Genomic DNA, 11,846 nt, shown 5'->3' on the forward strand with positions numbered 1-11,846 from the left:
TTCACTGACCTTTTAACTCTGGCGTGTCTCCACAAACCCAAGAGAAGGCAAATATAGCTTGCACCTTATTTGTTGACTGAGGACAGCTGGCTGCTAATGTTGTTGCTGCTACTGCTACTACAAAATAAAATAAAAATTAAATCCATGCATATTTCATTATCTTAAAATCCAATCGTGTTGGGAGAATAAAGTGTCACATGCAATTAATGTTACATCTCATGATGTAGTTACTTCAGTGTTTATTTTAACTCACAAATTCAGATTTGAATTACAACATTTTATGATCTTTTATAAGTTATTGTGTGCTTTGCTGTACTGTTTGTTTGTGCAATGTTTCTGTGCATGTTTTGTACAACCGACTGGATACTTGAACTTCGCTATGAATAAATAAATCTTTCTATTTTATATACTGTATCCATATGTATCTCTTTCATTAAGTCAGGTACTTGCAGGACAAGCTCATACAAACACATTATCTGCAGACTCCCTAACTGTCCTCACTCTCACACTGTAAAATCCTCATCATCACTTTAATCAACACCATGCTGCATGTGGCAGAGTTTTCCGGGTACAGTAAATCCACTTCTGTCCTTGTTAACCTGCCCTGCCTGACCCTGGGTCTGTGAGACAGCAGTCTCCAGTCTGTCTCCCATAGCGACCGTGCCATTCAGCTGTGAAGGCTTGGCCTCGGGACCGGTCCCGTTACCTTGGTGACAGTGGAGCGTGACCACCCACCATCACCAGCGTCACTTGGACCGGCTGCCCTGGGGTGAATCTGAGCTGTACTGTGTCATGTCCTTAGAGATGGTGGGGACAGTGGATCTTCTCTTGCTCTAACAATTTAATCCAAGTTTGTTTTATATTTTAAGACAATAGTCTTGGTTGAGGACTGAATGTACTGTCCTGATTGCTGCATTCTTGATTTCCCAGTTACATTGAGAAACATGCCAAAAAAGGTAGGCTACTTAAAACGTTGTTTCATTTTGTGGGCATATTTTAGTCAAAGATTTTACACTTTTATCACTCCATAAATCAGGAAATACGCCAAAAGCCACAAAAACAACCACTTTCGTCATGTCTTTCGAAATACAATGTTATATAGGCTAAATCAGGCTGAGTGATATAAACCTGAAATAAATAAACAAATAAAAGTGTAAGAATGAGAGCATGAGGGGAAAAAATAGTAATTTTGAGAAAATGGCCTTTCATAGATTATGCATTACAATATTCTATATATGTTGTAGATGAAAATGTAAAAAAAAAAAAACTAGCCTACTGTAACCATCATATTACAATGAAACCAACAGATCATTACTTACATTAAGACAATTATTATTTTTGTCAATTTTCTGAAATATCCTTAAATATGCAAATTAGACTTATTATCTAATCCTAAATGTTGGTGAATTTACGATAATTATACAGATGCAAATAGTAAAAGTTGATTAAAATAAACTTGTGTTTTGGATGTTTATTCCACTAGTCTGAAAGAAGTGTTATGGTAACAAATTACCCCAAAATCTAAAAATCAACTAGTGAATTGAATAACTACTTTTGTTAAAAGCAATAAACAAAAGCAGGTCATCTCAGGCAGGTATCAACAAGCCATAAGTAGACCAAAAGTCTACGTGAATTTTCCAGATGTATGACAGAAATCAATTCTTGTCACCATCCTTGGAAATAACGTGTTTTCCAGTCTTTGGAAATCCAATTTTTATTGGCTAATATCACTCCTGTCACCACAGCTGATTGTATATATGAGAGAAGTGATAAGGGAGTAAAGTGTAATTTATTCAAAACAGGTGGAAAATATTAGAACAAAATTAGAAAAGAAACTTATCTGCCCAAATTCCCCATTTCTCTCTGATTAGTGGATGAAAAGTAGAATCTGATACAGATGGACTTCTGTGAAGGGAGGGAGCGGACTTTCAGACCCCAACATGATAATGATCAGCATCATTCATCAGGAGTACCGATGTGTCCAATCAGACGCTCCAATGCCTGTGAGTGTCTGTCTCTGTTGACCTGGTGCTTCTCTCCCTTCCCACCCCCACTCCATGGGCAGACACATGGTTGCCTAGCAACCCAAGAGCAGCCTATGAAGAGCACACACGCACACACACACACACACACACACACACACACACACACTTGTAAAACCCAGGAACTCTGTAGGAGGAAGATAATGTACTCCCACTCAACCCCTCCATCATGCTCTGTGACCCCCAAAATGTGAAGAAAAACAGCCAACCCCACTGCCTGGAGGAGATCCAAACCAGTAACTGTGGCCCAATGACTTCTCCTCAAACACACACACACACACACACCTGCATAGAAGGTAGAGTGATAATTAAATTACTGAATTTTTTTTATTACTAAATTACTAAAAACATCACTGTTACATAGTAGTACCAGTACCAGCTTATTGGCCATTTTACCTCAGTGAAAGTCACCTGCACTGCCCTCTCATTCTTCAAAGATGAAATCAAATACTTTGTTAAAGTGGGAATATATAAATATATACACACATATATACAACCCTAACCCTAACCCTAACTTTAAATGATTCAAGATTCAAGAGTCTGCAAATGCTTCTCTTACCTAATCTAATAAAACACAGGTACCCTTTTATTGCACATGCTAAGAGGTTGGTGTGTTCGCTTCCATTTCGGTATAACAGCTTTAATTGAATATTTCTAACCACTTTAATGTACCTTTAGTGGGAACAATGTTTTTGGTTTTTTGTTATCTTGCAACTTTTATATTACTCTTTGATTATCATTGGGAAACCAACATTTATGTTTTTGTGGGGTTTTTTTGTTTGTTAGCTGTGTAATTTTTCAATGCATTTTTGAGAGATGAGGGGAGACTTTCTTCTACTTTGCAGGGCTCAGATTTTCTCAATTAGTATTCCACTTGACTAAATATTGAAACTTGAAAGTAGCAGTCTTAGAAAACAAATATGAGGGGAAAACATTTCACAACAGCATATCCTCATCAAAGGGTTTGTATGATTTTTACGCAAACTTTCTAAGAGCGATATGTGTGATATCCTACCAAATATGACACACACTGTGGCCTTAGAACAGCATCAAAATGGGCAAATTAATGAAGCCTAGGAAGGTGATGATAGTCCCAGCTGGACACTATGACGGGCACAACACTGTCATCATTAAGAACATTGATGATGGCACAACATATCGTCCCTATCACCACACTCGGGTCACAGGCATCAACTGCTATCACTTTAAGGTTGCAACAATGTGCAAGAAGAAGACTGCAAAGAGGTCCAAGATCAAAGCCTTCGTCAAGGTGTTCAACTACAACCACCAGATACTCTGTGTATATTCCTCTGGACAAAAGTGGTGTCAACAAGGAGGTCTTCAGAGATCCTATGCTCAAATGCAAAGCCAGGCGGGAGCCAGGCATGGTCAAGTTCAAGGAGAGGTACAAGACAGGCAAGAAAAAACTCAGATTCTAACACTCAGTTTCCCAAAAAATTTTTTAAAAATATGTTGCAAACGTGTGACAATTGCTTCACTAACAAGTTATGGTTGCTCTTCTAAACAAGTTGTTAATGTTGTACAGCAGTTAGTTTTAGGTATGAGACCTTTTGACTAAGGTAAGGAAATACAGCAGGGTTAGGTTGAAAGGACGCATCTTCTGCACGTAACTTCCAAGAATAGAACACGAAAACCAGACTCCTGGTATAAAGTCCTGGGTTAGTTTGGACCATCCACTTCATCTCCTGTGGCTTTTAACATTACGCTGTTTTGTCAGCAGACAAAATAGGAAAGCTATCAAGTCCTGTGCATTAGTTTTCGTAGGATTGACTACGAGCCTGTGCAAATACACTACATACAATAAGAATAGTGAATCAATCCCATCAGCGAGTTTACCAAAAAGCCCTTATTGTCACGTCATATCTTCATCCAGAACCTCACTTAATATTTTGTGATTGTGACTGATCACCAGTGAATTTAAGCTGGCAGCCATAAAATCAGCATTTCTACCAGACAAAGAGCTTTAGTAGATGAAAGTTAAAAGCTGAGCAGCGTCTCCCCAGTCTAACACTATTAGCACATTAAGTGAGTGCTTAAATACAGTCAGCAGACGATGGATCAACGCAGTGCCTTGAGCAGAGACAGCACTGTAATCCCCTAAAGGGGGGTTTCACTACAGTAATGGCAACCAGTATGAAACCACAGCCCCTGGGGAGTGGTGGGACTGGGTAGATTATGAGCAGCCTTGGGCAAAGCTAAACCCCTTATAGCCCCGACACACACACACACACACACACACACACACACACACACACACACACACACACAGACGCAGGTAAGTGTACACACGTAAATACAATAATAACATGCATGAAAACACTTGCTGGAAAATACAAAAGATGAAGACAGAGAGGTGATTGCACACCACATTAAACAACACACTATCAAGGACTAACTAGATTTCTCACATACACATCTACAGCAGAGTTAACATTTCCTCTATTTTTACGTCATGTTTGGGGGGGAGGGCGTCAGGGGGGTAATTTCACTCCTGCAGGATTATGGGATGGTGATGGAATGAGTCTTTGGGCCGAGGGCAAGGAGGTGGCAGGAGGTTGAAAGTGTGTGTTTTTTCTAGCAAATTAAAGCAGCAGCCTTAGGGGCAAGAGAAATAAACTGAAACATGGTGACATAAAAGGTAAAGAGCACATGATAGCCTGCTCCCTGCTGGAAAACAGAATGATAACACAGAGGTCTAGTGATAAAACACAGATGAGGACATGATAACCTGACAGGGATATAGTTATTATTACATGCCGATTATTAAAACCAACAGAAAGGTCAAATTTATACCAAATCATATTACTGTGAAGCCATCAGACCTGGGTAAGATTTTTTCATCTCCTTTTACTCAGTGCCAGAAGGCAAAACATTTTTCTGTCATTTTTTTTTTGAAGACCCTAGTGGAATTTTTCATGTTGCCAAGGTCAATTAAGGGTACATAGGGTTTGTTTGGCAGCCATCCTGAATTGACGTCCACAGGAGTGCCGAAAACTCCTAAAACATAGAAAGACAAATAAACGCACTTTTTCAATGTGAGGTCAACACCAGGGATCATATCAAAAAGGTATTGACATGATACTACCACTCTTTATGTGTGGAAAATGGGAGAAAAACACATTTTAGACTCATGACAATATATTTTTTGTTATTTTGTTTGCAAGTTTGCTGCAGTAGCAAATTTAACATTTTTTTTCCTCTTATATCTCTTGTAAGGTTACTTAAAATGATGGCAATAACTCAATATATGGAAATCTTAAAAGGCACCATATAAAAAATATATTGTAATGAATCTAAAATTGGTTATTTCTCTGTTTCACCTTACTGGCCCATACTAGTGACATTTCCATCTGGTTCCTGGTGTATACACTATGAAAACTTGGTTCATTTGTCTTTGACTGAGTTGTGAAAGTCGTGTGGACATCAATTTGGCTGCCGATGAACGTGGGCGTAAATTGACCTTGGCAGCATAAATTAATCTTAACTAAACACCATTAGAGTCCTTAAAATAGGTCAGAAATGCAATGTGGGTACATGGAAGCCTTTCTCCTGCTAGTCTAAAATATCCACATATACAATGTGTCTTTTAACCACATTTATTCAAAGCTCCCGGAGAGTGAAGTCCTTCCAGCCTAGTCAACTGTTCATTTGTTGCCTCTCCCCCCTGGAGAAAAGCTGCTTAGAGCAGAAAGGAGATTACACATAACCAAATATACAAACACAAAACACGGCAAAGCCTATTTGACCCCTGCCTATGACTACACACATACACACACACACACAGACACACACACAGACACAGACACACACACACACACACACACACACACACACACACACCTATTCTAAGAGACCCAAATCCATCTATCTGCCCTAATGCTGTCATCTACACATAAATACAGTACTTACACAGTACATTCATTTGTCTGTAAGAACCTGCAGCTTTACTCAGTGGGGATTCAATCCTCTCACATTTACAGTCGTTCACTCACATACACACACATTTTGCCCTGATCTGACCCATACATCCATAAATAAAACTCTTTAAGCAAGACTTGTACCCATTCCCAGATCTAATGTAAGGATGGCCGTTGGTTGTGAGCTCTTTCAAACTGTTATATATTTATAATAAAAATTATGTGCATAAAAACCCAGAGAGAGAGACAGACACAGGTGACCTTTGGGGGAGGGGAGGTCACTGGAGGGGGTCAGTGAATGTAATCTTTCAATGAGCAAACTAAGGACTCAGCAGCCTGGGGAATACACGGCCACAGCTCAGCCAAGCCTCACTCAGCAGTTGAGAGTGTGTGTGTGTGAAAGGGAGAGTGAGTGAGAGACGGGGACAAATGTCTCCTCAACCTCCACACATCCCACATGCTCAAGGCATCTCTATGCCGGCTTTTCTCTACACAGTGTTGTTTCTGTGTAAAAATACAGCTGAAGCTTATAGGAGGCTCCAGCAGTCAATCCAATATCGTGGGTACTTTCCATTATTAGTATAAAATTCCCTCTTTGTGTAGCATTTCCTTGCAGAGATTAAATTTCATACTTAACCACTGATACCAACTTGATTTGACTAATCAGGCTGCTGAAGTCCTCAAATAAACCCAAGGACACTGGATTTAGTCAAATCCGTCATCAACAGTTAAATCACATTAGGAAGGAATGTTGTCAAAGGCGATGTGGAGAGAAGGAACATTCACATGGGCCGATGACTGGTAAAACGTAGGAAAATGGTTTTATGGCAATCTTGAAAAATATGAACCTATCCTTTAAGAAAGAGGGACTGAGGTAAAAATGTCTTGGTATTAAGGATGATTGCTACAGTGTGAATTTAAATTATGATATAAAATGTTTAAGAAAAATAAATTTTAAAAGCCTTTAATACATGTCTAATATCTTTCTAATGCTTTTCTCATTTCTTTCTCATACGATTACAGAAGTTTTAAAAAAAATAGTCTACATCAAATTAGATCAAGGGGCATAAATGAAGGGGTCCCCTTCTCTGTCTTGTGAGGGGTTCTTGGCTGATTAACAATTAAAAATCTCGGCTATATAACACACGCATATGAGCCAAACTGTGTGAGCAAAATGGGGTTTTGTGCAGGGTAACACAGTAACCAGAGGACTCATATACTCACGTTTTGATTTTGCCATATAAGTAGACCATGAAAGAGGTGGCATGATGACACATGTGCATACATCAGGGAAACCAATCTGCAAATATAGGGCACATGGTAAAACATGCTGACAGCAACAATTTTATTAAAAATCTATTTAGCATGTCCTAAGCAATTTCTGTAAATCTTTTGTATGTGGACACTGCCCCCTGGTGTCCGGCAAAGAATGGTGCAGCAATATTAGATTGTATTGAACAATGCATTCATTTTTCAAGTGAAGAATAAAAACTTTGTATGAGTATATTATTTAATTTCACTTTGCCAAAACAGGATGGAAAATAAAAGTACAGTTCTTCTTTAACAACACAGTTATGTACTTGTTGCAATAACATGTTTCAATTTTACAACACTGTTAAGAGTTTGAGGAGATGGGCAGAATATAAGCACAATTTTTAAGAAAGAGACGTGCTATCCTACCTCTGCATGCCAAGTTTCTAAATCTAATACCAACTAGACTTTCTTTATTGGCTTTATGAAAACATTACTTTCTAGTTTTTTTACTTTAAGTAATGAAAAGGTGCTCAGATCTGTGATTTTCACTGATAGGGAAGAACAGCATTGGAACTTAATATTATCCTGGAGACAAGTTTTTTTTTCTTTACAACAGCAGATAATATTTCCTATAGATGGATGATTATATCCAGTCATTTACAATACAGTTAATACAAAGCTCTCCCTTTTAGTGTGACCCATAACTCTGACATTGAATCATCATTGAAAATAAGATTAAGACACTGAAATAAAATGCACTTTGACCATGTATTAATTACATACAGTAAAATGCGACAATGGTTAATCTTAAGGTTGCCACTCATCAAATTAGAAAACAAACAAATCAAACAAAAACCTTAAATACTTTCAAACCGTTTAAAGTGTTCAGAAATAAGTTCATGTGGGACATAATAGGCAATCCTGAAACAAGTTCCAAAGGTTTAATTTGCAAACAAAATTAAAGTGCACAGCCTTTTTTTTTTTTTTTTTAAACTCTTTTCATATTGGATTCGGGCCTATGTCAGGCTCCTGCTGATCATCCATGTAGTAGGGATCTCCTTGATGGACTCTGTGATTGTGCACCCTCAGGTTCCCCCTGTGGGCGAATCTCTTTCCACACTCTGTGCAGGCAAAGGGCCTCTTCCCCATGTGAACGTCCCGTTGGTGGGCTCTCAAGTTGCCGCTGCGGGCAAAGCGTTTACCACACTGTGCGCAGCCAAAAGGCCGCTCTCCCGTATGTGTGCGAGTGTGCACAGTAAGTTCAGAGGGCGTGAGGAAGCTCTTGTCACAAAACTGACAGGGATGCAGTCTGACCCCTGTGTGGCGTAAAAGGTGTCTGCGCTGGTGTGAAGGGTAGGTGAAACACTTGGTGCAGTACGGGCAGGTGTAAGGTCGTCCGTTCCCCCCGCCGGGAGCTGGAGGGTGGCTGAGAGTGTTTGTGTGTCGCAGCGTGAGCGACTGTGAATTGGACTGTGGTCGGAGAGGGTCTCTGTTACTGTAAGTTGTGACCCGCCGTGTGTGATTTATGGGGCCTCTCCCACCCCTGTCATCTCTAGGTCTCCATGTTGATTCACCAGAGGGGGCTTGGGGCTGAACCTGCCGGGCCCCCCTCTGCACCACGTCCTGGCCCTGCACCGAGTTCTGATTGGAGTTGTGGTTCTCAGGCTCCTGGTCCAGGAAAGGGAAAGAGCTATCATCATCCTCGTTGCTCGTCTCATCAGAACCAAACCCCGGTCGGAAGCAGGGTGTGTCTGTGCCAGTGCTACTGGTAGCTGGATCAGAACAGTTGGTGCCATCTGCCTGCAGGTTCTCCAGACCAGACACTCCTCCCCGAGTGGCATCCAACCCTGGTAACCACTCCCCTGGTTGAGCAAGGCTTGGGTCAGGCCTGGGGGAGCAACGGCCGCTCTGGGAGATGGAGAGAAAAGGGGTGGAGACTTGGTCTTGGAGGGATCTGTGGTCTGCACTGCCCTGATCCCAATGAGACACTGCAAAGAAATTAGAGAGGAAGAGGACAAGTGATGCATTATAAATTGATGTATGGTGAAAATGTGTCCACAGGTAGAGTTTTGGCAATATCATTTCCACTGTGGAAACTATTCTGGGCGAGCCTTGTAGCAAATCAGGGCCGGATTCTCGTGCAATTTCACAAATCTAGCAGCCTTAGATCACAGAACCCATTTTCATTCCGATATTTAACAGTAATAAACATTTTATATACTGTGAAAAAAGATTTTGGAAACATCGCCCCCCCATCTCTAGTTACATTTAAAATAATTTCAAAGTAATTTTGTTCTTGCATCAAAAAGGCTAAATAATCAATAGTGGGAGCAGAAAACAGCGACTTCCTACATTTAGTCTTGGCTTGTGCAGTGGACAGGGTATCTATCTGCCTCTGGTCTCCAGCAGCCAGGCTTCCCTCTGGGACTTGGACTGCAACAGACCCCAGTGGAGGTCTTGAACCTGCACGCTGTGGAGAATAAGTAAAACAGGTCTGTAAGAAGGAGAAAAGCCAACAGCAAGGCACATGTCACTGTGTGCTGTCTGTTCACATATCATAAACGCTTCAGTTTACTGCACGACCAACTTTTGAATGAAGACAGGGTCTGACCTCATGTTTGACTGAAGCTCCATCATGGCCTGTTACCTCTTCTTTCAGCCCGCTGAGGCTCTGACTGAGTCCTTCTACTGCGTCTGAATGAGACGAGGTATCCTTTCCCACGTTCAGTCCTGTGCAAGACAAGTCAAGGGGGTCAGTGTCTCAGTGAAACCTCACAAAAAATCTCAATACAAAAGGGAGCTGACCCCCAAGCAACCATGCGAGAGACAAGCAGGTATACAGAAAGAGATGGAATGGTTAGAGATACAGCCTTGGATACCAAAATATATGTAATTAATGCCTGTTCATTGTCCTACTTTCCCACACTGTGAGCATGATCAATTGTATTATGTTATTTACTAACCAATGTGAGTTGTCCATGAAGGTAAGTCCTGACTTGAATAAGGCAAAGTGGATCTGAATCAGAATTGGCTTTGTTTGCCCAATATGTCTGCAACATACAAGTAATTTGACTCTGGTTTTTAAAAGATAAACTGCTCAAATAAGCAATAAACAAAAATGTACATAGTATATAAACTGTGACGAAATAAACAATATATACAAGTGGATGATTGGTCCAGGATATTTATGGTGAGTGACACACACACACATTGTAGTGCAGTCTGTGATTGTGTTTGTTTTGGGTATACTGACGGTGTGATTGCTACATTACCTGCTCCTGTCAGGGTCTGCTGCCTCAGGCTCCCCTCTCTGTCGCCTGCTGACATCTCCCCTTCCTCGCTGCCTCCACCCTTCGCCTTCTGCCTCCTCTCCACTTTCTCCAGCTTGCCCCGGAGGATGGAGATCTCCTCAGTTTTCTGCGCTAGCTCCGCCTGCTGCTCACACAGGCTGCTCTCAAAGATCTTGGCGATCTCGCACACGGCAGCTGCCAGCAGTGAGTCCATGACGGTGGCCAGCTGAGAGTGGAAAGCGCTCCTCACAGTCTCCATCGTCCTTTGTTTCAGTAATGATGTTTTAATGTCAGCGGCTGACTGACAGCGCTGTTTTATCCTGTGGTTGGCCTCCACAGACAACTGAGGGACGATGTGGCTACCACTGTACACTCCTCTGTTCTGACATCTATGAACTGCCATGAGATGTTGCCATGCTAGTAGCTACGCCATGTCTAATATAAATCTACCGCAGCAATTTGTTTGTAAATCTCCTTGTGAATAAATATATGCAGCGTTTTCTTTTACATTTCTGAGTAACGCTATGTTGTCAAGGCTTTATCCTGTAAGCTAACGCCACTGTTAGATACATGCAGTGACAACCAATGCGATGTAATGCAGAAAGCCAGTTTGCACAGTATAAAGACATAAACACAGTCAGCTATAGTTAGCTATAAGAAAACACCTTTTAGAGTCGGGTTTCTAGTGTAACGATATGTTAGCTAGCATTAGCTCAAGCTAACGTGTAAACAAGAGAGTCAACGAAGCGTTGCCAGTGCTAGCTCCTTCTAGCTAGCCCTCAAGCTAACTGTGTACATACAAAAAACATTTCCAGAGACGCAGGTCGGCAGTGGCTCCTGATAATCGGTGGACAATATCGTCACTGGCTGACATTAAATTCATGAAAACACTCCAGTCACATTCAAAGATGCGGCGACTCGTCCAACTAGCAGGTTGGTGCCTGTGATGGGAGAGTTGTGGCAAATCTCGCGATAATACAAGTGAAGGTACTGCAGGTAAAAAAACAAATAAATAAATAATTAAATGTGTAATATTGTATAAAGTCTGTGGTTGTATTGATAGATATTCCTAATAATAATAATATATATATATATATTTTCTTGCTTATTCCTGTAAAACGCTAATTACACTCAATTAAAAAAATAAATAATCTCCCTCATACATATTACTCAAAAAACACTAGAGCCATAGTAAAATATGGACTTAACTGAGGAAATGTTGAAAATACTTTTATGAAAGAGACACTCCAGGTGATAAGGGTAAAACTTTGATATTAGTAACTACTAGATTGTGCGTGAATGGGTGAATGAGCGCAGTCTGT

At 40.7% G+C, this 11,846-nt stretch overlaps 1 protein-coding gene and 1 pseudogene across 2 annotated transcripts; one reads left to right on the forward strand and one right to left on the reverse strand.

Moving 5' to 3' along the window:
- Positions 1-3,096: 3,096 nt before the first annotated feature.
- On the forward strand, positions 3,097-3,481 carry LOC131982375 (large ribosomal subunit protein eL27-like; annotated as a pseudogene).
- A 3,742-nt stretch (positions 3,482-7,223) lies between these two features.
- Positions 7,224-11,479, reverse strand: LOC131982374 (putative zinc finger and SCAN domain-containing protein 5D). Of its 2 annotated transcripts, none has more exons than XM_059347002.1 (4): positions 10,507-11,479; positions 9,882-9,964; positions 9,587-9,704; positions 7,224-9,222 (listed from the first exon to the last, which is right to left on the reverse strand). In XM_059347002.1, exons 1-4 carry the CDS (start codon positions 10,925-10,927, stop codon positions 8,234-8,236), a joined length of 1,611 nt encoding a protein of 536 aa, XP_059202985.1. In that variant the 5' UTR covers positions 10,928-11,479; the 3' UTR covers positions 7,224-8,233. The 2 variants fall into 2 exon arrangements, with proteins under 2 accessions (XP_059202985.1, XP_059202984.1); XM_059347001.1 differs by having other exon boundaries at positions 9,846-9,964.
- Positions 11,480-11,846: the final 367 nt, after the last annotated feature.

The sequence above is a fragment of the Centropristis striata genome, chromosome 12 (assembly GCF_030273125.1).
Source record: "Centropristis striata isolate RG_2023a ecotype Rhode Island chromosome 12, C.striata_1.0, whole genome shotgun sequence".
Lineage (NCBI taxonomy): Eukaryota > Metazoa > Chordata > Actinopteri > Perciformes > Serranidae > Centropristis > Centropristis striata.